Here is a 26,768-nt window from a genome sequence, read left to right as displayed (position 1 = left end):
CGCCGCCGCCGCGCCCCCCGCGCGGAGACAGCCGAGCCGCGCGCCCCGCCCCCCGCCCGCCCCGCGGCGCGACTCTCACACGCAGCAGCGAGGGGACACGAGTGTATTTCCAGAGGCGAGGCGACAGCGCACGGCCCGCCCCGCATCACCACGCGCACCGCGCCCACCCCGTGCGCCCGTGCGCCGGCGCCACAGTCCAGGTCCGCAGTCCCGGGCAGGGGGCCGGCCCTCACTTCTGGGGGCTCAGCGCCCGCAGCGGGGCGCCCTGCACGTAGGCCAGCACGGCGCTCTGCAGGAAGCTGGCCCGCTGCGCCTCCTCCTCCCGGACCCGGGCCAGCTCCGCTTCCTTCAGGCGCAGCTTCTCCCGCAGGGACGCGTTCTCACTCTCCCGGTCCAGCAGCGCCTCCCGGTGGTCACTAGTGCTCGCTGCGGGGAGGGGGCAGGCCTGGGCTCACCCCACCGGCTCCCGTGCCCGCCGCCCACCCGGCCAGGGACCAGGGCCACTGCGCTCCTCTGCCAGCTGCCCACCAGGGGGTCTGGCCAGAAAAGACCGGGGGTCCTGGGGGGGGGCGCCGTCCACCTTTCAGCTGGCGCTCCAGGGCTGCCACCTTCTCTCTCAGTGCCTCCTGGGCGGTGAGCTCAGCCCGCAAGTGGCCCTTCTGCTCCTCCATCTCCACCCGCACCCTGGTCACCTCTGCCACCTTCTCCTGGTCCTTGTCACGCAGCTCCTGTGTGGCACAAGGCTCAGGAGTGAGCAGAGGCACTGGCAGGGTGCAGGGGGGTCAAGAGACGGGAGCAGGGTCAGGGCTGAGGAGGTGCTCCCCGCTACCTGCTGCAGCTCGTCCAGACGCCGCCGCAGGCCCTCCACCTGCAGGTCCAGCTGTGCGGCCTGGGCTTGGGCCTGGCTCACCTTCTGCTGCTGCTGCAGGCAGGTGCTCTGGGCCTCGTCCCGTGCCTGTGCCAGCAGCCGCAGCTTCTCCTCCAGGTGTGCCCGGTGCTGCTGCTGAAGCATGGACAGAGGGGGCCGTGGGGACGGCGGCGGGCCAGCGCGTGGGCCCACACCTGACTCCCCAGCCCACCGCACGGATGCCCAGCAACAGCGGAAGGGCAGGTGCCGGGATGCCCGGCCCTGTGCTGACCTCCTCCAGGCGCGCCTGGCTCCTGGCCTTAGCGAGTTCTTCCTCTGCCTGGTTGCGCTCACACAGCACGGCCGTCTTGGCTCGGCTCAGCTCCTGCACCCAGAGAGCCTGCTGGACAGCCGACTCCCCTCGCGGGGGTCCCAGGGTGCCCATGCAGCCTGCTGGCTGGGGAGCCCGAGCGCACAGCCAGGCCCCTCACCTCCTCCAGGGCCAGCCGCGCCGCCTCCAGCCTCTGCACCCGGCCCTGCAGCGCCCGCTCGCTCTCCTCAAGGTGGCGCGTCATGTGCTGTACCTGCCGGGCAGGCGTGGCCGGTGGGGTCCCAACTCAACACCCGAGCCCCTGGGCTGAGAGCGAGTGGCCACTGGCACTTGTGGGCGGCGCGGGCACCGAGTACCTCCTGGGAGTGCAGCCGCGCGGAGTCCTCCAGACTCTGGCGGGACCGCTTCTTCTCCAACTCCAGGCGCTCTGGCGGTGCAGGGGGAGGAGAGAGGAGGTGAGGCGGGGCCTCGCCTCCGCCCCGCCCGCCCGCCGCCCACGGGCGCCAGGTGCCCACCCGCGGCCTGCACTGCCCGGATCTTCAGTTCGGCTGTCCGGTCGGTCAGCTCCTGCCGCGCCAGGAACAGCTGCTCCTGCTGGGCCTTGGCCTTGCGCTCCAGCGCGTCCACCTGGGGGCGGCAGGGCCCCGGGAAGCGGTGCCCGGGACCCCTCCCCCCTCCGCCCGCCCCGCCCCCGGCCCGCCCCCACACCTGGTCGCGCAGCTGGAGGTTCTGCTCGTTGGCCTCTGCCAAGTCTTTCAGGAGCTTGGACTCCCGCTCCGCAGCTTCCTGTGGGAGACGGGCGCAGGCAGCCTGGTACCCGCGCGCCGCCGCAGCCCCCCACCCGGCCACCCGCCGCCCACCTGCTGCTGCAGCCTCTGCTCCCTCGCCTGCTTCTGCGCCTGGCTCCGCTGCTCCTGCTCGGCCGCGGCCACGAGCCCCCCCAGCTTCTGCACCTTCTGCTCTGACAGCACCAGGGCGGCTTCGGTCATCTGCAGCCTGCAAGAAACAGCCCCCGCCCGGCCGCCCTCAGGCCCCGCACCGCCACCCCTGTCCAGGGAGCCTGCCGGGGGGGCTCCCTTGGCTCTGGCACTGCACACGCCCCAACCCCCGCCTCCGGGCCCACTCACTTGGCCTTCAGGGCGTTGATGACCGAGTGCCGCTCCTCCAAGGCCTCCTGGAGCTGCCCCACCCGGGCCGCCGACACCCTGAGGGGTAAAGGGCCCTGAGGAGGCCAGGTCCGCCCCAGCCCTGCTGCGCCTCCCACGGCCCGGAGCGCCGGTCACCTGCCGCTGCGGCTCAGTTCCTCCTGCTGCTTCTCGATCGTCTCCATCAAGTTCAGGAACTGGGGAGAGAGGGGCTGTGACCCCCACAGGGCTGCGGGCAGGCGGCGGGCAGGCGGCGGGCAGGGCCTCTCACCTGCTTGGACTTCTCCTCTCGCAGCAGCCGCACCTCCTTGCTGAGCACCTGGGCGCGGGCGCGGCTCTCCCGCTGTGTGGCCAGCCGGTCCTGGTTGTGGTCCATGGCTTGCTCTGCGGGGATGAGCCCAGTCAGGCTGGGTCCCGCCAGACACCCCTGGGACAGGTGCCACCTGGGGCACCGGGGCTGTCCCAAGGCCGAAGGCCACACCAGGAAACTCAGCTCGCGTGTTCTGGAAAGATTCGAACAGGTAGAAATCTGCCTGCCTCCGCGGAATGGGCACAGGTGGATGTGGGGGACACGGCAGGAGGTGAGGTGCCCGTGGGCTCCTGGCCACCTCGGGCCACAGCGGAGTGGCAGTGAGAGCAGGAGGGGCCGGGGGCACCGAGGGGAACTTGGAACCAAGCCCTAAGCACGCCACCCTGCTGCGCCCTTGTCTGTACCCACGGCTCTGAGCACGTCGCTGGGGATGCTGTTCCCCGCCAGCTCCAGCCTCCACAGGGTCCTGTTGCTGGGGAGACAGTCCACCAGGGCACGCCCCCCCAGGAGGCCGATGTTATTCCAGCGCAGGTCTGGAAGGAGAGCTGCGGTCACAGGGAGCCGGGCTCCCCGGGGCCCCGGGGCTCCCCACCGCCGGCCAGCCGGGCGCACCCAGCTGCTGCAAGCTGACGTTCCTCCTGAGGGCCAGGGCCAGGGCCTCGGCGCCGGGCGGCCCGATCTGGTTGTTGCGGAGGTCCAGCTGCTGCAGGACGCTGTTGGAGGCCAGGGCCCCGCAGAAGGTGGCGAAGGCGTCTCCCCAGGCACCCAGGTTGTTCCACTCCAGGGTGAGGCTGCGGGGAGGCGGCATGAGCTGGGCCAGGCCGCAGGACCCCCACGGGCTGGGCCGTGGCCCTCGCGACCCGGGGCGCCCCTCACCTCTGAATGGACTTGTTCTGCCGGAGGAGCTTGCCCAGGGCCTCGGCGCCCACGGCCTGAAGGTTGTTGCCCTGCACGGGACACGGCTGGCCGGTCACTCCTGGTCCCCGTGGGCTGCGCTCCGGCCACGTCCACACCCCACGAGTCCCTGGCTCTGGGTAGGTGGCGTGACTTCCAGGGACTCCGGACAGGCACACAGCCAAGGCCTGTGCAGGAGCTCACGTGCCCGCAGCCCCCTCACCCCACTCACCTTAAGGTCCAGAACCCGCAAGGCAGAGTTGGAGCAGAGGCCCTGAAGCAGCAGTGTGGCCCCTGTGAGGGAAGGCGGGCGTTGACCTAAGCTGACTCCATTCTCCAGAGGCCCAGCTGGCCCCAGACCGCCCTACTCCAGGTTTGCGCCGGGGCGAGGCCGGCAGCCGGGCCCCTGACCACCAGGATCACCCGCCGGAGGGCAGCAGGCCCACTGCTCCAACGGGAGTGACTGCCGTGCACAGGGCTTTCTCAGGAGGGTCCAGCGCGGGCAGACAGCCAAGTGGTCAGCTTGGGCAGGACGAGTGAGGGCCCCTGCGGGCTGCCCACCTTCCTCGCTGAGCATGCAGTCGCTAAGCACCAGCTCCTCCAGCAGTGCCTCGCTCTGCAGCAGCCTGCCCAAAGCCCTGCACGTGTCCACCGTCAGGCTCAGGGTGGCCAGGTCCAGCCGGCCCGCGGGCAGCTCGTGCAGCCGCTGCAGGACACTCTCCTGGGGCTCGGCGCCACTGTCCTGGCACAGCCGGGTGTACGCGCGTCGGAACTCGTCCATGGCGGGGGCGTGCAGGGAGCTGGCTCTACAGGTGGGCGGGCGCGAGGGTGGGGTGCCGTCGGCGTGGCAGTCTGGCGCCGCACGGACCCCGCTGACAGCCGGCCCCGCAGCCCGGCCCTCGCGCCGAGCTCTGCGCGGCCGTCCCGAGCCTCAGTATCCAGGAAGAGCGAGGAGCGCCGGGAACGGCCCCCGAAACTACAACTCCCAGGAAGCACCGCGGGCGAATGAGCGTGAAGGAACCGGCGCGCGCTCACGGCTCATTGGCCGGTGCGGTGGAGAAGGCGGGACTCAGGAGAGCGCGCTCAGCGCCCATTGGCCTGCAATGTGGAGGCGGAGCTCCCGGGAAGCGCGCTCAGCGTCCATTGGTTGGTGGTGCCAGGGAGGACGCGCTTCCCGCTTACGGGGGGCGGTGCGGCGGTGCGGGCGCGGCGGCAGCGGGATGGAGGCGGCGGGCGCGGGGTTCCGGAAGGTGCGTGCGGGCGGCTGAGGGGCGCGGGGGCGCTCGGAGCCGCCGGACTTGTCCGCGCCGCCTTCCGAGCGCGCCGGACACCGTCCGGCCCCGCGGCCACGACACGGCGTGTCGGACGCCCGGGGCCACTCGGAGGGCGGCTGCAGGCCGGTGGGTGCGCCAGGGGGCGGCGGCGGCCCGGCTACGGGGAGGGGGAGGGCACCGCCGGTGCGCACCCTGGGGGTCTCGAGCCGCTGCGGGAAGGGCAGCGCGGCCGGCAGGGGGCGCCGAGCAGCTGCCCGGCCCCTCCCCCGCCCCGTGCCGTTTGGGGCCGCCTTGGCCGCCCCCTGCCTCGCCGACTGCGGCTCCGTCTGCGGCCCCTCGGCCCCTCACTGTCCTGGCCGGTCTCTGTCCGCACAGGAGCTGGTGAACAAGCTGCTGCTCTTCCACTTCAAGGACGACAAGACCAAAGGTAGCGCGGGGCGGCGGGCGGGGCGGGCCGGGGGCGTGCCGGGCCGCCTGACCCCTCCCTCCCTGCAGTGGGCGGGGACGCGCTGCAGCTCCTGGCCGAGCTTCTTAAGATCTTCGTGCTAGGTGAGCCTGTGTCCCACCCCACCAGGGGCTGTCCCTGAGAGCTGGGCGGGGGTCCCCACGCCCCCCATCCCCGCGGACACAGGATCGCTCACGGCCCCCATCCCCGCAGAAGCGGCTATCCGCAGCGTGCGCCAGGCCCAGGCAGAGGACCTGGTCCGCGTGGACGTGGAGCAGCTGGAGAAAGTGCTGCCTCAGCTGGTAGGTGGCAGTAAAGTTGCGTGGCCCGGACCTGCCGCCCCGTCCAGCCTCTGAGTGCCTCCCTCTCCCCCAGCTCCTGGACTTCTAGGGGGACCTTCGCGGCAGCTGTCCCGGGCCCCGTGACGCTGGTCTCAGGCAGGACGGCCTCGAGGAGCTGGAGCGGGCCCATGCCTGGCCTTGCTTGGACGGGACCCTCGACACCCACACTCAGCTGTGGCTGAGCCCACACATTAAACTCGCTCCCCCTTCCCAGCCCCGCCTCTCGCCTTCCTCCAGGATGAGATGTGGGGGTCGGTCCTGCCCGGGCACCCCACCAGAGGCGTCCTGGGCTCCTCTGAGGCTCAGTGTGGCTGTCCCCACAACCAGACCAGGTGCAGATGAGGCACGCATGGGGGGGTGGGGCTGCCACTTCGCCCCCAGGGAGCCCAGGCCCAGAGTGGCCGGGGACAGTGCCACCAGCCCATGAAAGAAGCACAGGGACAATTGCTGACCGGAGAAAAGCCACTTTATTCTTGCTGGGCAGAGGACGGCAGGCACCTCCAGGCTGGCATCTCACCTCTTGCTGGCTGTGGGGCAGATGCCGGGGTGATGAGGGCTCACACATGCCTGCAACCCCCGCCCCCGGCCCCCTGATACCTGGCAGCTTCAGCCACTTGGGAACCTTGCCCAGGTCCCTCCTCGCAGGCGGGCATGGCACAGGGCTGGGCAGGTGCTCGGACGCCTCAAGGGGAGGCTCTGACTTGGGCACTGTAGCAGGGGCAGCCGGGGGCAGTGCTGGGGTCTTGGTGGCTCTGGACATGTGCCTGGGGACAGAGGTAAGTCTCAGGGTACGGCATGGAGTCACTGCCCAGGGCCGCTGGCCACACTCACCTGGCCACCAGCTCATCTGCTGCGGACGGAGCCACGGTACGTGCCAGCAGCTGGGGCTCCAGGTAGGGGCCCTCGCCTGGGGGCCCCTCCGCTCCGAAGTGTATGAGGGCAGTAGGGAAGAGGTTGGCCTGCGGGGGTGGGGTGAGCTCAGGGTGCCGCACCCAACACGGGCGGCTCCAGTCCATGCCTGGGCCGGGGTCCAGGAACGGGCCTAGAGGCTGTGCGTGTGGCCTCCCCTTCTGTCAGACGGTAACCTGGGAGACCCAGTGGGAGTGCCAACCCGCGGGCAGGGCTGAACCAGGGCCCCGCGAGGCTGGCGCGGGCGGGCAGCTGGGCCTGGAGCCAGGAAGCCTCAGCAGACCCCTGAGGGCCGAGTGAGGTGTGTGACAGAGCTGGGGTGGGGCACTGACCACATCCCCTGGGCCGCCCCTGCGCACACGCCAACACCCGGATGTCACGAGCAGGACGGCCGGCGCCCCCATGGCAGCCGTGCTGCCTGCCAGGGGCTTGGAGGCTGGCAGCCGTGCTCACCGCTTCCTTCCCAGCGGCCTGCCAGCGGCACTCGGGCAACGCCCTGGGGCCAGCCTGGAGGGTGAGAGGGGAGGGTCTGGCACGGTCACCACCCTGGCGGCAGCAGGGAGGGCACGGGAGGTGTCACTTGGGCAAGGGGTGTGGGCTCTGCATCCTGGCACCTCTCCTGGGCTCCCGTCACCCCCCACCGCCCCCAGCCTGTGGCCACTCAGCACACTGGCCTGGTCCCAATCTAAGGCGAGGCTCTGCGCGAGAGCCATCCGGCTGGCAGCTGCCCAACCCACGCGGACGCCCCTGCTGGGGGCTGCCCAACCCCCCTGCCCCCCTCACCTGGAAGAAGGTCAGGCTGTCGTCCAGCAGGGTCTTAGGGGGAGCAGTGACTGTGAAATAGCCCGAGTCAGGCACAGCCATGCCCCACAGTGCGGGGGAGGCTGGCCAGGGTGCCCGCCCCACAGGCCCCGGCACTGCCCGGCCTGCACTCACATAGGTAGAAGGGCAGCTCCGGGGTTCTCAGGTGACTCTTCACGAAGGCCCGCAGGTGCCCCACTGCAGGGAGGGAGGGCAGCTGACCGGGACCCTGCAGCCGGGAGCCCCCGCCCAGCCCGGCCCAGCCCTACCTGTCTCGAGGGGCCGGAAGAAGCCCTGCAGGGTGTAGCGGTCGGGGAAGAGCACACGCAGCGCCACCTGAGTGAACAGAGTGGTGAGCACCATGGGGCGAGCACTCCAGGTGGCCAGAGCTTGGCCCGGGCACCGCCTCACCTGGGGGTAGTGCTCCAGCTTTGCCTGGGCCTGTGCCTCCCGGAGGGCCTTGGTCACTAAGGGGGCGTCTTCCAGGCGCTTCCTGCCAAGTGGGTGACGCTCTGGGTTCCTGGCCGGAGCAGAAGACCCCAGGGGCGGCCCAGGGACGCCCGGCACCCCAGCCCGCCGGGCCCGGGTGCACCCACCGCTCACTCTCCAGCTGGGCCAGGCGGCGGCGCACATCGTCCACGGTGACTTCAAAGAAGTCGTCGGGCAGTTCAGCCGGCCAGGCCGGTGGCAGCTCCTCCAGGTCAGGGTGACAGACCACCGGGCTGCGATCCATAGACTGGCGGGGCGAGGGGTAGAGCCCGGCCTGAGACCCTCACGGGGCCCGAGCAGGGTCCAGGGGAGAGGCCAGGGCAATAGCCAGCCACCCCCAGTCTGTCCGCTCACGTATCCTGTTTGGTTCTACTGTTTTTGTCTGTGTGGGGGCCATAGCCGGTGGTGCTCAGAGCTTGGCCCTGGCTGTCTCAGGGGTCGAACCTGGTTGGCCACATGCAAGGTGAGTGCCCTCCCCACGGTGCTACGGCTCCAGCCCCCACAGCACCCCTGGGCACCAGCAGGTTCTAACTGACCCCATCCTCTCCAGGGCGGCCTCACGGGTCTGTGTCAGCACCAGCGCCCCCCCCTGGTCTGGCCAAGGAGGGGCAGCCCTTCCAGGCCGCAAGCACCTGCATTCCCAAGGGCTGAGAGCCCGCGCAGGTGTCCAGCTGCCCCGGGACGCAGCAGGCCACCTCACAGAAGGCCCAGGTACCTGCCCAGAGGTACTTCCAGGACACAGCGTCGGGTGAGAGAAAAATCCCTACTCGGGTATCTCCAGACAAGCAACACATGAGCGACCACGGCTGTTAGCTGCACACAGCCCGACCCTCGGGCAGCTGGGACAGGACCTAGGTCTGGGTCCTGGTCCTCCCCTGCCCCGAGCTCCAGGCGCAAGGAGCCAGCAGCGGGGCGGGAAGCAGGCCCTCCTCACTCAGCCACGCATGCCATGCGGCACCACGCACACATATGTGCCGTCACACACACACAAACACACACACACCAGGAGGGGCCTCCTGCAGGCAGCTCTGGGTGCTGGGGCCAGGGGGCGCTGCCTGCCTGTCACCCTCAGTCCAGGCCGGCTCCTTCAGAGCCAACGGCCTGTCTGCAACAGCGGGGCACAGTGGACAGCGTCAGGGCGGCTGGCGTCCTGGGCATCCCACACCTGGGTGGACAGGCAGGGGGCTGTGGCTCCATCAGGTATGGCCTGGACCCCAAAAGCACAAGGAAAGTATCTTAAAAGTGTCCGCCAGTAGGGTGTGGGGCAGCCCTGGATGGGAGCAGAGGTGTCCACGGCCCGGGGCCCAGAGGGGCGGGGGTAGGGTGGGCCTTTGATCAGGGACCCCCCTACTGGCGGCGTGGGGGGCCTGCTGCACAGGGCTTCAAAGGGCAGGACAGGGTGCGGGCCAGTAAAAGCCCTTCTGGTAATTCGTGTGCAGACATCAAAGCCGGGGTCGCGGGGTCTGCACACCCCTGGCCTCGAGGCCCCACTCTTCCTTCCCACCCTTTCTCCAAATCCCCAAACCACACACAGGCGGGACGCTAATGGGAAACTTGGAAGCGCTGTTTGATGACTAAAGCTACCTTTGAAGTTCCCCCAAAGTTCTGTTTTGTCCCCTCCTCCCCTCCCCCACAGAGCAGACGCCATGTGGCCAGCCCTGGGGTGCGGCTGTGAGCGAGGGGGGCGCGGCCAGCTGCTGCTCCCAGATCAAAGGCAGCAGCGCCCTGCCTGGACAGCCACCCAGCCCCCAGGGCACAGACCCTCACTCTGAGGGGCAGGCGGCCCCACAGGTGTGAGCTGGGCACCCAGACCCCCAGCCAAGACCCTCACGGAGAGCAGAGAGGCTCCCGCTGCCCTCATGCCTAGATGAGAGGTGGGGACACGGGAGCTGCCGGGAAAGGGCTGGCCTGGCCACAGGCGAGACCTGGACAGGACTCCCCGCCCCCTTACCAGCTCGAGCTCCTGCAAGGGCTCCTGCCCTGGCTTCGACTTCTTGGGCCTGGAGGGGCCCCCGGGGCTGGAGACGGGCTTCTGTGACTTAGTGGCAGTTGCCGGCAGGGACCTCACGGGCCCCAGGGGGTGCCCCAGCCGCTGGCCACCTCCGGAGAAAGCGGCAGAGACGGGGGCTGTGGGCTCGGGGCGGGGCAGCTCCCCGGGGTCATCTGTGGGCCCTGCCGCCGCCTCCTGGCCGCAGTCCCCGTGGCTGAACCCTGCAGGCCCGGTGGGCAGCGGGGGGCTTGGCGCCCGCGAGTCTGGCAGCAGTGGCTCAGGGCCAGAGTCCCTGGGCGCCTGCGTGGACGCCGAGTCACGGCACTCCATGGCAAACCTGGGGGCCGAGACGTGGGTGAGGCCACAGGAGCCCCCGGGGGGCTCTGCCCGGGGTGCCAGCCCGTCTGCCCGGCCCACCTGATCACGGCGCTGCCGCCGGTGAGACCGAGTGACCGCAGTGTCCTGTGCTGGAGCTCAGCTGTGCCAGCCACCTGTGGGGACAGTAGAGTGAGGGGCCCCCAGAGCCCGACACTGGCCAAGACGCTGCCCTACAGTGTGGGCAAGGTCAGACAAGGTCACCTTCTGTCCACTGCCCCATGGTGGCCACTCAGGACATCAGCCCTGAAGGCCTCGGTAGGTGTCAGGAAAGTGGGGTCTGGCAGGGAAGGCGCGGGGGGGCAGAGGCGGGGGCAGCAAGGCCTCTGAGCTCTACCCAGAAAACCTGTGTAAGGGAGCTGGAGGAGCACCAGGCTGAGGAGCACAGGATGAGGGAGGACACCGGGCAAGGGAGCACACGATGAGGGAGGATACCAGGCGAGTGTCATCAGAGATGGGGGCTATGGGCTCCGGGGGGGGCACAGGATGAGGGAGGAGCACCAGGCTGAGGAGCACAAGATGAGGGAGGAGCACCAGGCCGAGGGAGGAGCACAGGCTGAGAGAGGAGCACAGGCTGAGGGAGCACAGGCTGAGGGAGGAGCACCAGGCCGAGGGAGGAGCACAGGATGAGGGAGGAGCACAGGATGAGGGAGCACAGGCTGAGGGAGGAGCACCAGGCCGAGGGAGGAGCACAGGCTGAGGGAGGAGCACCAGGCCGAGGGAGGAGCACAGGCTGAGGGAGGAGCACAGGCCAAGGGAGGAGCACAGGATGGGGGAGGAGCACAGGCCGAGGGAGGAGCACAGGCTGAGACCAGCCAGGAGGTGGAGCCTGCAGCCTCGGCCATATCACCGTCACTCCTTGCTGCCAGCTGCTCTGGGGTAGCGCTGGGGTGAGGACAGGCCGTGCTGTCAGGCCGCCGTCTCGCCTTCCCACCCGGGGGCCTCACTGTCTTCCACTCAGGGCTCAGGGACGTTCCCAGAAGTGGCCCCTGTCCGGCCTGTGGGTGCTTCTCCAGGTCGCAGCAGGCCTGGAAGCGCTGGCCAGGCGCAGACACGTGTCCCCGGCTCTGGGCGGGAGTGGCCGCAGCCCAGGAAGGCAAACATCCCTGCGGCCCGCCCTGGGCCCCGTGAGAAAGCAAACAGGCCGGAGGGGGCGGGTGCAGCCCAGGGGCCGCGGCCACTTCCAAGGGGCCAACGTTCCGCTCCCTTCCACAGCTAGGCCGCCCCGAAGCAGCGGGGAGCCACTTACCTCATCCCTCATGTGCACGCAGACGGGGGTCGCCCCGCACGGCTGCTCCAGGCGCTGCCTGCAGAGAGGCCCCGCGTCAGCACGGAACGGAGCACACGCTCCACTGGCCCTGCGGCACGTGGGGGGCCATGGCCCAGACCCCAGAGCCTGCCAGGCGCCCCCTGGGGCACGGACCTCAGGCTCCGCAGGGAGGATGTGCACGCGGGGAGGCCGCGGCAGCCAGCCAGCGAGCGCGCAGAGAGGGCCTCAGCCACTAGCCCCCGCCCACGGCAACGCCAACACAGCAGGAGCCGGGCCAGGCCCCGCCCTCAGCGCCGGGTGCCAACGTCCTCACCCGGACCTGCAAGCGAAACACCGCACAACCCCACTCCTGACCCACAGCCCGCAGCCCCGCAGAGAGTACAACACACACAGTCCCACACACACACACAGTCCCACACACACACAGTCCCACACTATCCCACACACACTGTCCCACACACGCAGTCCCACACACTGTCCCACACACGCTGTCCCACACATGCAGTCCCACACACACACAGTCCCACACACGCTGTCCCACACACACAGTCCCACACACGCAGTCCCACACACACATAGTCCCACACTATCCCACACACGCAGTCCCACACACGCTGTCCCACACACACATAGTCCCACACTGTCCCACACATGCTGTCCCACACACACACACACTCCCACACACACACAGTCCCACACTATCCCACACACACTGTCCCACACACGCTGTCCCATACACACACAGTCCCACACACGCTGTCCCACACACATGATCCTGCACAGTCCCCCACACGCAGTCCCACGTATAGTCCCCCCACATACAGTCCCACACACGCAGTCACACACACACACAAGAACCTGCATGTAGTCCCGCGCACACATCCCACACACATGATCCCAGATGCCGTTGCAAACATGCAACCCCACATATGTGATCCTGCACATGCAGTCCCACACGCAATCCTGCACACACCCCCGACAGACCCACCCATGCCATCCCGCTGCCCTGAGCAGGCTCAGAGCCTCAGGGACAAGCTGGCCATGCTCGGGCCATCGGGACTGTGGGCTGCAGCCCAGCAGCAGGGCCCGCACCGCGTGTGCCCAGACAGCTGCAGAAGAACCCCCAAGGAACAGCCGGCACCCAGGAGGGGTGCTGCAAGGCTCCATGCAGCCGGTCTGGGCCAGGGCACTCAGGGACGCTGTGGCTCACTTGCCTCTGGCCTTTCCTGGGCTTTCCTAGGGCCAATCCACAAGCAGCACAGGGGCCCCTGGGGGTGGCCCCAGGGTAAGTGCCCTGACCATGGTGTCTGGTGCTGCAACTGTAAATGCTGGCGGTGGAAGGTCAGCTAGGCAGCCAGGGGACCCTCGCTCCCCTCCCTGCACATCAGGAGCCAGCAGAGGCTGGAATAGGACAGCTGGGGGGGGGGGGGCTGGACATCAAAGGGCAGCCTGGCTTTGAAGTGCACAGCTCTTAGGGGAGGGGAGGGGTGAGGGGGAGGGAGCAGGGGGATGCAAGATAGGAGGGAAGAGGGAGTGATGGGGGAAGAGGGCAGGGGGGGTGTGATGGGGAGGGGAGCAGGGGTGTGATGGGGAGGAGAGCAGGGGATGATGGGGGAAGTGAGCAGGGGAGTGAGATGGGGAGGAGAGCAGAGGTGTGTGATGGGGAGAGGAGCAGGGGGGTGATGGGGAGGGGAGCAGGGGTAATGGGAGAAAGGAGTGAGGGTTTGTGATGGGGAGGGGAGCAGGGGGTGTGATGGGGAAGGGAGCAGGGGTTTGATGGGGAGGGGAACAGGGGGGTGTGATGGGAGGGGAGCAGGGGTGTGATGGGGAGGGGAGCAGGAGTGTGATGGGGAGGAGAGCAGGGGGTGATGGGGGAAGTGAGCAGGGGAGTGAGATGGGGAGGAGAGCAGAGGTGTGTGATGGGGAGAGGAGCAGGGGGGTGATGGGGAGGGGAGCAGGGGTAATGGGAGAAAGGAGTGAGGGTTTGTGATGGGGAGGGGAGCAGGGGGTGTGATGGGGAAGGGAGCAGGGGTTTGATGGGGAGGGGAACAGGGGGGTGTGATGGGAGGGGAGCAGGGGTGTGATGGGGAGGGGAGCAGGGGGGTGTGATGGGGAGGAGAACAGGGGGGTGTGATGGGAGGGGAGCAGGGGGGTGTGATGGGGAGGGGAGCAGGGGTATGATGGGGAGGGGAACAGGGGGGTGTGATGGGAGGGGAGCAGGGGTGTGATGAGGAGGGGAGCAGGGGGGTGTGATGGGGAAGGGGAGCAGGGGTATGATGGGGAGGGGAACAGGGGGGTGTGATGGGAGGGGAGCAGGGGTGTGATGGGGAGGGGAGCAGGGGGGTATGATGGGGAAGGGAGCAGGGGTTTGATGGGGAGTGGAGCAGAAGGGTGTGATGGGAGGGGAGCAGGGGTGTGATGGGGAGGGGAGCAGGGGGGTGTGATGGGAGGGGAGCAGGGGTATGATGGGGCGGGGAGCAGGGGGTGTGATGGGGAGGAGAGACAGGGGTGCACATACCCACCCTGAAGCCGCCCTCCCTGCATCCCGGCACCCTGCAGACAGGACAGGGTGTGAGGCTGGGCAGGAAGGGAGGGGGTGCGGCTCAGACCCCAGACGCCCTCAGTCCTGGGACCACAGCACCCCCACTTCTGGGGGGAGCAAATGGGGATGGCGGGGGAGGGGAGGCGCGACGCCAGGCCCCCCATCCCAGCTGGGGTGCGGGCACACAGCCCCAGGCTGCATGAAGCCGAGCCAAGGCGCCTCTCTCAGAAGCCAAACTAATCACGCTGAGACTCCCATCACGCCTGCTCTCACTTCCCTTTGATGTGGTTGCCAGAGAAGTCCACACTGCCTCCACGGCCAGCAAGCGTGGCTGTGCCGCATGGCACGAGGGCGGCTGTCCCAGAGGCAGGCAGGGGGCCCCACGGGCAGCGGCTCTGTGCTGACCCTACCGCCCACTTGGGGCTCACCCCTGCTCCCCTCCCCCCCCCGGCCCCACAGTGTCAGGGTGGCCCACTCGCCGGGAGAACCCTGTGGTGAGTGACACAGGAAGTGGGGGGCTGTGGGGTCAGCAGGCGGGTGACCCCCCATCTGTGGCCAGAACAACAGTGGGCACCGCTGCGGCTCAGCGTGGGAGCAGTGCCTGGAAGACCCAGGGACGGACAGTCTCTGGCACAGCATCACGACCCCTCCCCCACCCCGTGCTGCCCAGTCACTGCTCACCTGAGCCTGGCATCCCCCACACAAGGCGGCAGGGATGGACGGGGGCCTGGCCTACCTAGAGCAGCACTTCCGGGCTGGGCCAGCGGCCTGCTGCGGGGTGGGCCCCCTCGCTGGTGTGGCACAGAACCCTCAGGAAAATGGGACGTGGCCATACGACAGCCGGGCCATGGTCTTGCTGGAGACCACAGCTACCCGGGGCAGCTGCTTCCTCGGGCGAGGGACACTGCACCCAGTTCTAGCACCCCGCGGCCCCCAACACCGAGAACGACGCCTGTGCAGGCCAGAACGGAAGGCCAAGTTCTGGCTTGACCACATGGTGACTCAGTCTCCCAGCTGCCCACACAGCGCTGGACGTGGGCCCAAGGCACACACATGAACTCACAGGCCACCGGGGGCAGGACAGTGCCCTGGCACACACGAAACAATGGACGTCCGCAGGATCACGTGTGCGATGCCTGCGCACCCTGGACACCGGCAGGACGCAGAGGCCCGTGCACGCTGGACACCGGCCAGCGCATACGCCTGCCGGGTGAGCGGGTGAGAGGCCCGGGCAGCCTGGCATCGGCTCTCGCACACGTCCAGGTGCTTTGGGGAGCCCTCACGGCCCCACACCGGGAGCAGCCGTGTCCGAGGGTCCCGTCAGCTCCTCCCCAACTGCCACCCTGTCCTCAGGCCCCCACGCGCCCCTCCTGCCTCCCAGCCCCCAGGGGAAGGCACAGCACCACTCACCTTGTCTGCGGGAAATGGCTGAGCAGCCCCCAGAGCGTCTGTCCCGCGCGGAAAGTGTCCTGCAGGCGTGAGCCGTCCTCCAGCTGCAGCGCCACACGCACCTGGCAGGGGGAGGCCACGTCGGGCACGGCGCCTGTGCCCAGGGCTCGGGCACAGCACGACCCGGGTCCCAGGGCACAGGCCACCTGAGGGAACCGCCAAGTAAAAAGGTGGGGGCCCGGTGCGCTGGGCTCTGGGCTGGATCCAGGGGAACCCGCCCAGCTCCACGCAGACTGTCGACTCAGAGCCACCCCCTGCAGGAGGTACACCCCCCCGGGCACCACCCTGTGGGCACACACCATGCTCTCGGGCCCCTCACGGCTCCGGGATGCAGGCACCATCTCCAGTTTGGCATGGTTCGGCAGGTTGGCGAATCTCCACTGGACAGACAGGTCAAGCACATTCCGCTGAAACCTGCAAAGCGGACCAGAGCACCAGCTGTGCCCACAGGCCGAACGGGCTGTCCTCGTGCCCAGAGCTCCACGGAGGCACCCCATGCCCGGACACAGAATGCAGGAAGGGCAAGGAGCATGAAGCCTGGCTGCGCGTGCCCCGCTGCCCACGGGGGTCAGTAGCCCCCAGGGCAGGGCAGGGCAGGGCCAGTTGCTGTCCATACAGACCTCCAGCCAAGAGGCTCCACAACAGTCTGGGCGGGCAGGGGTCACCGTTTCTGAGACCAGGGTCCTACTCAGACCATCACATACAGCTGACCCCAGGACAAGGGCTGGGGCCCAGCACCCAGGTACATCAAACCTGCTGCTCTGGTCACCACCCAGTCCCTCTCCTCCAGGACCCCACCAGAGGGTGGACCCCAGGGACAAGGGCAGTGAGGCAGCCGGAGCCACACCTGGGCTGCACACCCGGGGATGGTCATCCCTCTGCAGTGGGCATCGGTCTGTCTGGGCCGAGCCCTCCCGAGAAAGAGATTTACATACTGCACACGTAGACACCACACACAACACATGTCTGTGCTAGGCACCACACAAACACCACATGGATGTGCTAGACATGACACAAACTCCACAAATATACGTGTGTACTACAGACACCACACAAACATACCAGATGTGTGCTGTACAGACACATACATACATCGCGTGTGTGCTACAAACAACACGTATACTACACACACGAACCACACATACTACACATCCCATTGCTCATCGATTTGTTCGAGAAGGCACCAGTAACGTCTCTCATTGTGGACTTATTGTTACTGTTTTTGGCATATCCAATACGCCACAGGTAGCTTGCCAGGCTCTGCCGTGTGGGCGCAATACTCTCGGTAGCTTGCCGGGATCTCTGAGATAGGCGGAGGAATCGAACACGGATCGGCCGCATGAAAGGCAAACGCCCTACAGCTGTGCTATCAATCCAGCCCATACTACAAATATAATGCAAATATACCACACATGTACGCTACATATACACCATGTATACTCTAAATATATGCATATACGCCACATATACCATACATGCACACAATCCACAAATCACACACACTACATATGTACATGTACACCATGTATATTAAGCACATGTATATCCCCACATGCAGATACCCCACAAAAAAGCACACGTACTACAAATAAACACCACACACACCGCACATGCCAAATATACATGACATACACAACACATTGTACACACATGCCACTTGCTCATCAAACACACACAAACATGAGGCTGTGTGGACCAGCCCACACAGGCCAGCTCCCTCCGTCCCATTCGCACTGGCCGCCATGAAGCTGAGTCACAAAGATGAGAGCTGTGCCCAGACACAGTCCACAGCCCTCCTCCTTGGTGTCCCTAGGGAAGTCGGGGGAGGGGTCTGCAGCTTCTTCCTGTTTCTCTGGACCCCTTCCTCCTGGCACCACAGCATGGCCACCAGCCAGTGCACAAGTGCCGGCCGCCACTGGCACCTGGAAGTGGCTGGAAGGGGTCACCAGGCCAGCACCAAGGCACCGGGAGCAGCACCCCAGCAAACTCACTTGAGATCATACTCGCTGGGGCTGAAGTCCTGCTGCAGACACGCGTCCTCCAGAACCTGGGGGCGAGGGGGCCAGAGCTGCAGCACAGCAGGAAGGGCTTCTGCCTCGCATGCAGGCAACCCAGATTCAATTCCTGACACCATATGGTCCCCAAGTCCCAGCAGGAGTGATCCCTGAGTACAGAGCCAGGGGTAAGCCCTGAGCACTGCTGGGTGTGGCCCAAGCAAGACAAATAAATAACAACAACCTGGGAGCGAGAGAACAGGAACCCAGGGCCAAGTGTGGCCTGGCCACGAGGCGGGCAGGCCAGTGGCACAGAGGCGGCGGGAGCAGACCGAGAGCCTCAGCCCCGAATCCTGTCCTCTCCCCTCCTCCCTGGGCCTCCACCACCCACACGGGCACCTGCCTGGCCGCTGCAGGCCCCTCTCCCCTGCTGCCTGCTGCCCCCCGCCCCGCGTCCTCCCTGAGAGCAGGCTGGCTGGGAGACGTGGCCCCCGGCCTGTCTCCACCACCCCACTTCGACGTCGCGTACCGCGGCCCTCACACTTCGGGGACTGGGCAGGGTCTGAGGGGGGACCCGTCACCGGTGCCACCCCCGGCGGTGCCAGGCAGCCACGGGCCCAGTGCCGGGTGGCGAGGCTCCAACTGGGCCCCGGGCACGCTGGGGTCCTCGGAGCGAGTCCAGGGCCGGGCAGACCTTCACGGCCCCGTCGGTCACGGCCTCTCGGGGCGGGCCCGCAGAGGGGCGCCGGGCACCGTCTCGGGAGCGGCCGGCCCGGCCGGGCGGCGCGCGGCGGGCGCGACCCCCCGGGCGCCCGGCGCTCGCCCATTGGCGGCCGCGGGCCCCGCCCCGGCCCCGCCGGCCCGGCGCCCCCGCGGGCCGGGCCCGCCGCCCGCGCCTGCCCGGGCCGCACCTGCAGCAGCAGCGTGCTCGGCGTCACCTTCACCGTGTGGCGCCGCCCGTTCGGAGCCAGCACGGACACCGCGGAGGCACCGCCGCCCGCCGCGGCCGCCATCTTCCGCTCACGTGACCGGCCGCCGCGCTTCCGCTCGGGAAAACTTTATCGGCAACACGCGCGCGGACACCCGGGGCCGCGGGGCGGGGCCTCGCGCTTCCGGGCCCGACCCTGCTGGCCACGCCCCCGCGCCCTGGCCGTGACCCGGGAGCGAAGGCCGCCTTCGGGCCACGCCCAGCCCGGGCCTGGCCCCCTGCCCCCTGCCCCTGGCCCGCACCTCTGCCGGCGGGGTGTGAAAACAAACCCTGACCCGGAGCACAGGCGCGATCGCCCCCTCCCTGCGGCTGAATCTGAAGTCCAGAGCGGGGTGGGAGCGGGGACGGACATCGGGGACTGCCCAGCCCCTGAGGGAGGCTGGGCGGCCGCTCCGGGTCCGGGCCTTTCCCGCGTCACGGGCGCCGGCCGGAGGCAGAGCGAAGGCTGGCGTGGGCACACGCAGGAGGGCCCCATCCGGGTGGCCGTCCCTGGCCCGCAGCCCCCCGCACGGCCTCCCCCAGCCGCGCCCAGGAGGTGGTGGACGGGCAGCGCCCACCCGCTCTGACGTCGGGGGCGGGACGCGGCCCAAGGGCTCGAGACGACTCAGTGCGGGTGGTCTCGGGCACTGCCAGGTCAGGCGGGCCCAGCTCTGCGGGGGAGTCACAAAATGACCCCGGGACGTTTAAGGCGGTCAGAGCAGGGGGAGTCCGGAAGGCGGTCAGCGCCCTGCTTCCTGCTTGACCACAGGCTCCGCACCAGGGGGAGGAGCGTCCAGGCGGCGCGCTGACTGGCTGCTGCACTGAGTTCCGGATATCCGGAACGAGTGCTGATTGGGTGAGCGTCCAAGCCACGTGCTGAGGGTGAGATTCGGTTGCCCAAAGGACGCTTCGGGTCCTTGTGGAAGCTGCAGCCGCGCTTGGAAATGGCAGCGAAGTCCGAGGCGGGGAGTGCAGCCCACCAATGAGAGAGGGGAGCTTAGGGAAGGGTATGAAGGGGTTGTGTGGTAGCAGGACCCCCGGAGCCCTGCGCAGCCGGTCACCAGCCTACACATGGAATGCTCATTTATATTTTTTTTGGTAGGGGGATGGGTTGGCTTTTGACCATACTAGACGGTGCTCAGAGCTTTTTCCTGGCAATGCTCAGGGGACTGTATGGAATGCCAGAGATTGAACCCTGGTTGTCTGTATAAAAGGCAAACGCCTTACCACTGTACTGTTGCTCCCGTCCCCACATGGGATGCCTGCATGCCTGTGGAGAACAAGTGGTAGAAGCCCATCACCATCCTAAGCAGAGAAGTTCTTAAAATTGCACAAGAAGGGCTGGAGCAATAGTACAGCAGGCAGAGCTTTTTCCTTGCACACAGCCAACCTGGGCTTGACCCCTGCCACTACCTAGAGTCCCTGCCAGGAGTGATCCCTAAGTGCAGAGTCAGGAGTAAGTACTAAACACCAGCCCCCAAACAACAACAGAAGAATCTCAAGAACGTGGCCAGTGAAATAATACAATGGATGGACTGTTTACCTTGCATGTATCTTGCCAGATTCATTCTCTGGCATCTCATAGGGTTCCCCCCCCACACACACACACACACAAGCTCTGCCAGGAACAATCCCTGAATTCAGAGCCAGAGGTAAGCCCTGAGCACAGCTGAATGTGCTCCCCCCCCAAAAAAAAAAAAAAAAGAAAGAAAATCTCAATATGGGGCCAGAGAAATTGCACAGAGGGTGAGATGCTTGCTCTCTGATCCCCAGCACCATGTGGTCCACGGCACACAGCCAGAAGCGGCCCCCGAGCACCCATGGGGATGATTCTCCAAATCACAAACGTGAGCTGCAGAGGCAGCTCAAGACCTGTGGTTGCGCCCAGCCCAAGTGCGGCCAGCCGCATTGCCCCTGGACAAGCCCTTCACTCAGTTCTGAGGCTGCCGGACCGGCCTGAAGGGATGATCTGGGACTCCCTGGTTCAGCATTTTGGGGGTGTGGCATCCCCCAGCAGTGTTCAGGGGGCTGATGGCTGCTCCCAATGACACGGAGCCAACTGGGCGGAGGATGGCCCTGTGGTGCCTTGGAGCACTGGGGCCAGACAGTGCCAGATTCAAACTGGGGCCCCAAGCTTGGGCCCTGACGCTGTGCTACCTCCTGTCTAGTCTTTTTTTTCCCTGTTGTAGGGTAACAGGCTGGTGGTGCTGAGGACTGGTGAGTCCTGCTCTGCAGCAGGGCCCGGCCACTCGGGTCAGACTATTGATCAGCTCAGAGTTCCCCCAAAGAGGTTCAGATTGGCTACAGCCATCCAGCAGCAAACTTCGCACTTACTAGGGACATTTCAAGATCTTTGGTTTACTCTTTTGTGGGGTGAGGGTCGCTGTCCACACCTGGAAATGCTCAGGGATCACAGTCACTCTGGCAGGGCTCATGGAACCACACAGGTGCTGTGTCTACCATGTGCAAGTCAGGTGCCCAAGCTGCCATAGTACCTTTCATCTTTTTTTTTTTTTTTTTTGCTTTTTGGGTCTCACCCAGCGATGCTCAGGGGTTACTCCTGGCTTTGCACTCAGGAATTACTCCTGGCGGTGCTTGGAGGACCATATGGGATGCTGAGGATCGAACCCGGGTCGGCCGCGTGCAAGGCAAACGCCCTACCCGCCGTGCTATCGCTCCGGCCCCAGTACCTTTCATTTAATTTCACTTCATTTGTCTTTTGGATCACATCCATCCGTGCCAAGGCGGCTACTTCTGGTTCCAGTGTTCAGGGGTCCTTGTGATGCGGGGTCCGACCCAGGCCTCCTGCTTGCAATCTTGTATGTGACCCTTATCTGCCCCCGGGGCTTGGCACTGTTTCTGTCCTGAGTGTTTTCACTAAAAGAGTCGCTGGTGTTGAGAAGGCTTGGTGTTCGTTCTTTCATGACAACGGCTGTACCCTGCTGGGTGCACTGTGCCTTTTCGGGGTGTTCCCACCCTTTTGATTTGTCATTATGGAGGTAGACATTCTTTTCTTTGCAGTGCTTATGGAGGAAAGGCTGAGCTACATCTGGCACAGTGCTTGGGGGGTCCTCCTAGCTGTTCTTGGGAGTCCCCCCTTGGCGTTGAGGATCAGCACGGGCCAACCGCCTCCCCCCGCATCTTCTCTTGGACCCCATGACTACATTTTGTTTTCTTTGGGGGCACACCCAGCGGTGTTCAAGGCTTATGCCTGTCTCTGTGCTCAGGGATCACACCTGACAGGGCCGGGGGACAGCATGTGCCTCGCCTGCTGTACTCTCTCCGCTGCTATAGTGTGACCATGCAAATTTATTTTTTGCTTTTCTTTTTTTCACTTTTTGGGTCACACCCAGCAATGCACAGGGGTTACTCCTGGCTCTGCACTCAGGAATTACTCCTGGCGGTGTTCAGGGGATCATATGGAAGGCTGGGAATTGAACCCGGGTTGGCTGCGTCTGATGCAAATGCCCTACCCGCTGTGCTATCACTCCAGCTCTGACCATGCAAATGGTCAGAGTGGTGCTGAAGAGATACCACAGCAGGTATCTGCTGGGCACTTGCATTGCACGTGGCCGGCCAGGTTCGGTCCCCAGCATCTCATATAGTTGCCTGAGCACTGCCAAAAGTCACTCCAGGGGCCGGAGTGATAGCACAAAGGGTAGGGCATTTGCCTTGCACGCGGCCAACCCAGGTTCAATCCCCGGCATCCCATATGGTCCCCCAAGCACTGCCAGGAGTAGTTCCTGAGTGCAAAGCCAGGAGTAACCCCTGAGCATCGCTGGGTGTGACCCAAAAAGGGAAGAAAAAAAAGTCCAGAGTGCAGGGCCAGGAGTCACCCCTGAGCATCACTGAGTGTGGCCTCCAAACAAAAGATAAAATAAAAATAAATTAAAAATAAAAGTGAGGGCTGGAGAGTGTGGAAAAGTGAGTACAGCAGAGTGGGGAAGGCCTTGCCTTGCACGCAGCCAACCTGGGTTCAATGCCTGGCACCCCATTTGGTCCCCCAAGCTCCTCAGGAGACCCATGGTTGCAGAGCCAGAACCTGAGCAGCACCGATGTTGCCCCAAACCAAAGTTAATTAAATTACAAAGTAAGGTGAGAGTGCTGATAGGACAGCAGGTAGGGCACATGCCTCGCATGTGACTGACCTGGGTCGATACCTGGTATCCCATATGGTCGCCTGAGCCTGCCAGTACTGATTCTTTTTTTTTTTTTTGCTTTTTGGGTCACACCCGGCGATGCACAGGGGCTACTCCTGGTTCTACACTCAGGAATTACTCCTGGCGGCGCTCAGGGGACCATATGGGATGCTGGGATTCGAACCCGGGTCGGCCGCGTGCAAGGCAAACACCTTACCCGCTAAGCTATGGCTCCAGCCCCCAGTACTGATTCTTGAGAGCAGAGCCAGGAGCTCGGGGAATGGGCCCCACCTGAGCCTTCGGTATGGCCCCCCAAACAAAAAAAGCTACCCAGGAGAGGTGACAGGAAAAACTCAGCCCTGCCCAGTGCTACCAGCAGGAGGTCGGTGCCCCCTGGGCAGAACAAAGCCAGGTACTGCCTGGACTCCCTCCTTCTTACGCAACAGGTGAGCAGGGACGTGGTCTCCTCATCACAGCGGCCATGCCAGCGCCTCAGCAGCCCGGGAGGTCCAGACCACCAACCGTCCTGTGTCCTGGGCCCGGGGACATTCCAGAGCACTGAGTATCCCTGTGTCCAGGGCCTGGTGGTGTCCAGAGCACCAAGTGTCCCTGTGTCCAGCAGGCCCAGGCTCCCTGTTTATCACCTACCTCCCAAGTCACTGACCCGGGCTCAGGGCAGGGCCCCGCAAGGGCCAGGGAAGCCCGAGTCTGGGGTCAGGGTGCTGGCGTGGGTGCGCGGGAATGGGGCCAGGCTCCTGCAGGTCAGGGGGCACAGTCCAAAGGCTCTGACCTGGAATGACCCGGGGGCTTTCTCACTGGTCCTTGGGGAAAGGCGGAAGCCAGTCCAGCGCTGGCCCCCGCACAGGCTTCAGGGTGCAGAGCTGCAGCCTGGACTTTCAGGTGCAATCGCATTTACAACTCGGGGAATGGGCCCCATCTGGCAGTGCTCCTGGGGTGACCCCTGGCTCTGCGCTCAGGGATCTCTCCTGGCAGGGCTCAAGGGACCATACTGGCTGCTGGGGAGCGAACCCAGGTCAGCAGGAGCGCCTGCAGGGGAGCGCCCTCTCTGCTATGCCATCCCTTGGCCCAGAATTGGAATTTTAAGCAGCTCAAGACCTACTTCCTAGGAGTTCCTTCTGGAAACATCTGTATCGCCTAAGGCGGAGAATCAAAGGCTCCTACTCTGCTGCCCCACCCCCACCCCCGCTCTGCCTGGTCACCTGGGGCCCCCAGAGGCACCCCATGCCACCATTGACGACTGGTATTCTGCTTGCTCTCCCTCCTGGGCACAGACAGCCTGGACGGTGCCGGGGCAGGGACAGCAGCTGCCAGCGCCTTCCCCATGCCAGGGGGCGGCTCAGCCTGACATGAGGTGGGGGTGGGGGTTCACCGCGAACCCCCGCCCACGCAGGTAATAATGACGCTGGACTTCACGGTTCAGAAGTCCACCCTGCACTCCACTCGCACCCCGGGCCCTGCTGGCAGGGAGCCCCCGTGGCCGAGCCCTCGGGAGGCAGCGAGCCAAGGCTGGCGGGGTCCCCACCTGCCCTCCGCCCTCACCAGCCGGGCACACAGCTGTTCCCAGAGTCTGCTTTGAATTAACAAGTGGCCTGGCCCTTTAAGAGACGCATCCGCCGCCCCCGCCCGCGCCCCTTTGATGTCGCTGGCGCTGAGAGGTTCCCAGTGGCAGATCTGAGGGTTTCTTTCTGCCTCCCCGGAGGCCACGTGCGCATCACAAGCTGGGAGGGAGGGCGGGAAGGTCACATGGCAGCGCGTGGGGACCAGCAGGCCGGGGACAGGACGGGACAGGATGGGCCCCGAGCTCCTTAGGGTGTGGAGCGAGGCGGGTGTGCGGCCGCGCCTCCCACCTGCGGCCACCGCTGGCACAGGGAGGCCCACCCAGCCCCGCCCCTCACTGTGTCCAGGGCCAGGCCAGTCCAGGGGGCCCGTGGGACCCTCTCGGGGGCCAGCTCCAGTGGGCGATGCCTCTGTCCGCCAGGACCCAGGTATCCTGACTACCCGCGGCCCCTGGCCCTGGGGGTCCCGCCAATGGCTCTGGGCCAGCGGCTCTGCGCTGCCGCATCCAGGGGGTTCCTGTTGATGGGGGTTAGCGTGGGGGTGGGCGGGGCCAGCGGCTGGGCCCCCTGACAGCGGCAGCTGTACCCCAGGCGGCCACTTCAGACACAGGGCTGGGCTGCGGGGCTTTCTGGCCAGGCCCTGGGACTGTTGGACCCTCAGGGAGCCCGACCACACCTCCCAACCCTGCTCCCGCTCCTGCCCAGACCATCGCTTCTAGAATGTTCCTCCCCTTGCTTCTGCCCAGCGGCGGAAATGGCTGCTCCACTGTCCCCTGCCCGAGACCCTCGTGACTGCTTACTCCGCCACAGTAGTCTCTGCGTCGGCTCCCAGCCCCCTGGAAGGGCTCGGCGCCCTTGGTGGGCCCTGTCTTCGTCCCCATGTCAGAGTGGGGGGCCCTGGGTGGTGGTCTGCGGGGTTCCTAAGGGATGGCCGCCATCCCCAGGGAGTCCCTCCTGTCAGAGACCTCGTGCTCCGCTGCAGTGTCCTGGCCAGCCCCTGAGGCCGATACCAGTGTGGTGGCAGCCGGGGCCAGTCTGGGCCCCAGCCCGCTCTCCAGTCTCCTGCCCACCAGTGCTCCGGCTGGCCACACAAACCTCGCCATGAGGGGACAGCAGTTCCGTGACGCCTCATGCGTGTTCTGAACCGCGCAAGCCCACAGTGGCTCAAGCAGGCTCGGCTGGGCCGTCTCCTGGCAGTCCTCATCCCTGCCATGCCCTGGACGCAGGATGCACAGCCCCCGAGGTGCGGCGGGCAGCGGGGTTTGGGCCAGGCCTCCAGAGACTGACGTCCTATAGACAGGCTGGCCCTGCGGCTCCTTGGAAACCGTGAGCACTGGACGGTCAGTACCCACAGACTGGGCGAGCGGACACCCACCTCCACCCGTCCTCGGCGGCCGCCTGCTCACACAACAGCTCCAGCTCCCCCACGTCCTGGCCACACGTGACCCAGGTGGGGTGAGACGGTGGATGGAATCTGGCCTGTTGCTGTTTAACCTGAGCTTGACCCCTCCCGCTTGGAGGCTGCTGCACCGGTGTGGGCAGTGGGCAGCAGCAGCCGTGCCACATGGGGGAGGGACAGAGCCGGTCTGTGTCAGCGGGGGCGGCCACCAAGGCTCAAGGGCCCGGAGTCAGCTCTCAGTTCCAAAGGACGGAGGGTCTGGCCAGCGGCTGCGGCTGAGGCGGGGGGATATGTGTCTCTTCTGCGTGAGCCCCGATCCCCACCCCGCCCCTGGGAGAAGCCACACGTGACCCTCACAACATTGTTCTCTTGTTTGTGTTTGGGCCACACCTGGTGGTGCTCAAGGGCCCCCGTGTGGTGGAGGGGATGGAACCAGGGTCGTCACAGGCAAGGCGAGCACTTTACCCCCCCCCCCCACTGTGAGACACCAGCCCCCAACTCTTAAAAGAGTGAGCAGGAAGTCTGGAAGTGCTTTTTTTTGTTTTGCTTTTTGGTCCACACCTGGCAGTGCTCAGGGTTTAATCCTGGCTCTGGATCCCCCCAGGTGGGACTCGGGAGATGCTCTGTGGTGCCAGAATGGAAGCCGGAGTGGCTGCATGTAGGCCATGCCCTCCCAGCTGTGCTCGCCAGGCCCTGGAGTGGGGCCGAGGGGCTAACGCCCTCCGTGTCTGCAGCGGGGCTGTTTCCCCAGACATGGGATGAGTGAACTCTGGGTGTAGCCAGGCCGGGCTGCACTCCACGTGGATCTCTGTCCTGGGATCTTGTTGGCGAACAGTCTTCCACAGGTGCCCGTAGATGCCCTGATGGAGGCCTGGTCACTGCCCCACCGGGAGGAGGGGGCAGCCTGGCCTCAGGGGTGCGGCCGGAGACCCCAGCACAGCCCCCCAGGGGCAGCCCCCCAGCAGCTCCCGAGTGCCACGGATGAGTGTGCTCCAAAACCAAAGATTGCAAAAGGAGGGCGGGGAGGCCGGGGAGGCCAGGGACAGGGTACTCAGGGAGGGTGCTTACCTTGCTCGTGGCCTACCCGGGTTGGATCCCCAGCACCCCCTATGGTCCCTGGAGCACCCCAGGAGTAATTCCTGACTCCTGAGTGCAGAGCCAGGAGTCAGCCCTGAGCACTGGCTGTGGTGCAAAAACAATGAAAAGGACAGAGGACAGAGAAATAGTTTAGGGGGAGAGCTCATGACTTGCACACAATAATTATTTTGGTTTGGGGTGGT

At 66.0% G+C, this 26,768-nt stretch overlaps 3 protein-coding genes across 7 annotated transcripts; 1 reads left to right on the top strand and 2 right to left on the bottom strand.

Annotated features, from left to right (window-relative positions):
- Positions 1-2: 2 nt before the first annotated feature.
- LRRC45 (leucine rich repeat containing 45) lies at positions 3-4,473 on the bottom strand. Of its 2 annotated transcripts, none has more exons than XM_004621114.2 (17): positions 4,089-4,473; positions 3,760-3,821; positions 3,510-3,580; positions 3,246-3,424; positions 3,038-3,166; positions 2,595-2,707; positions 2,462-2,520; positions 2,306-2,383; positions 2,039-2,174; positions 1,887-1,964; positions 1,694-1,805; positions 1,535-1,605; positions 1,339-1,431; positions 1,140-1,232; positions 830-1,003; positions 581-728; positions 3-426 (listed from the first exon to the last, which is right to left on the bottom strand). In XM_004621114.2, the coding sequence occupies exons 1-17, from the start codon at positions 4,306-4,308 to the stop codon at positions 230-232; spliced, it is 2,013 nt and encodes a 670-aa protein (XP_004621171.2). In that variant the 5' UTR covers positions 4,309-4,473; the 3' UTR covers positions 3-229. The 2 variants fall into 2 exon arrangements, with proteins under 2 accessions (XP_004621171.2, XP_054986948.1); XM_055130973.1 differs by having other exon boundaries at positions 830-1,000.
- Positions 4,474-4,699: 226 nt separating this feature from the next.
- Positions 4,700-5,798, top strand: CENPX (centromere protein X). Of its 2 annotated transcripts, XM_004621113.2 has the most exons (5): positions 4,700-4,777; positions 5,177-5,228; positions 5,297-5,350; positions 5,460-5,548; positions 5,622-5,798. In XM_004621113.2, the coding sequence occupies exons 1-5, from the start codon at positions 4,748-4,750 to the stop codon at positions 5,634-5,636; spliced, it is 240 nt and encodes a 79-aa protein (XP_004621170.1). In that variant the 5' UTR covers positions 4,700-4,747; the 3' UTR covers positions 5,637-5,798. The 2 variants fall into 2 exon arrangements, with proteins under 2 accessions (XP_004621170.1, XP_054989003.1); XM_055133028.1 differs by lacking the exon at positions 5,297-5,350 and having other exon boundaries at positions 4,701-4,777; positions 5,376-5,548.
- Positions 5,799-6,035: 237 nt separating this feature from the next.
- On the bottom strand, positions 6,036-19,116 carry ASPSCR1 (ASPSCR1 tether for SLC2A4, UBX domain containing). Of its 3 annotated transcripts, none has more exons than XM_055133033.1 (15): positions 18,318-19,116; positions 17,404-17,459; positions 15,712-15,826; positions 15,374-15,474; positions 11,401-11,458; positions 10,194-10,267; positions 9,738-10,113; positions 7,894-8,033; positions 7,709-7,790; positions 7,567-7,633; positions 7,433-7,495; positions 7,280-7,329; positions 6,419-6,546; positions 6,185-6,351; positions 6,036-6,114 (listed from the first exon to the last, which is right to left on the bottom strand). In XM_055133033.1, the coding sequence occupies exons 1-15, from the start codon at positions 18,417-18,419 to the stop codon at positions 6,101-6,103; spliced, it is 1,593 nt and encodes a 530-aa protein (XP_054989008.1). In that variant the 5' UTR covers positions 18,420-19,116; the 3' UTR covers positions 6,036-6,100. The 3 variants fall into 3 exon arrangements, with proteins under 3 accessions (XP_054989008.1, XP_054989009.1, XP_054989011.1); XM_055133034.1 differs by lacking the exon at positions 18,318-19,116 and adding an exon at positions 17,936-18,193; XM_055133036.1 differs by lacking the exon at positions 17,404-17,459.
- Positions 19,117-26,768: the final 7,652 nt, after the last annotated feature.

This window comes from Sorex araneus, chromosome 3 (assembly GCF_027595985.1).
Source record: "Sorex araneus isolate mSorAra2 chromosome 3, mSorAra2.pri, whole genome shotgun sequence".
In the NCBI taxonomy this organism is placed as follows: Eukaryota; Metazoa; Chordata; class Mammalia; order Eulipotyphla; family Soricidae; genus Sorex; species Sorex araneus.
The sequence above is the reverse complement of the archived record's forward strand: the minus strand, read 5'-3'. Positions and strand labels throughout refer to the sequence as shown.

What these genes read in the sequence shown, in the direction of transcription:
- LRRC45 (XM_004621114.2), bottom strand. Translation starts at nt 4,308, where the DNA reads ATGGACGAGTTCCGACGCGCGTACACCCGGCTGTGCCAGGACAGTGGC. An exon ending in ACCTCCAGCTGCGCGACCAG is followed by an intron (nt 1,806 to 1,886) that starts GTGTGGGGGCGG and finishes TGCCGCCCCCAG; the next exon opens with GTGGACGCGCTGGAGCGCAA. An exon ending in CGCGGCTGGCCCTGGAGGAG is followed by an intron (nt 1,233 to 1,338) that starts GTGAGGGGCCTG and finishes CTCTGGGTGCAG; the next exon opens with GAGCTGAGCCGAGCCAAGAC.
- CENPX (XM_055133028.1), top strand. Translation starts at nt 4,748, where the DNA reads ATGGAGGCGGCGGGCGCGGGGTTCCGGAAG. An exon ending in CGGGCGCGGGGTTCCGGAAG is followed by an intron (nt 4,778 to 5,176) that starts GTGCGTGCGGGC and finishes CTGTCCGCACAG; the next exon opens with GAGCTGGTGAACAAGCTGCT. An exon ending in CAAGGACGACAAGACCAAAG is followed by an intron (nt 5,229 to 5,375) that starts GTAGCGCGGGGC and finishes CCACCCCACCAG; the next exon opens with GGGCTGTCCCTGAGAGCTGG.
- ASPSCR1 (XM_055133033.1), bottom strand. Translation starts at nt 18,419, where the DNA reads ATGGCGGCCGCGGCGGGCGGCGGTGCCTCCGCGGTGTCCGTGCTGGCT. An exon ending in CTTCCGGCCCCTCGAGACAG is followed by an intron (nt 7,496 to 7,566) that starts GTAGGGCTGGGC and finishes CCCTCCCTGCAG; the next exon opens with TGGGGCACCTGCGGGCCTTC. An exon ending in GGAGCTGCCCTTCTACCTAT is followed by an intron (nt 7,330 to 7,432) that starts GTGAGTGCAGGC and finishes GCTATTTCACAG; the next exon opens with TCACTGCTCCCCCTAAGACC.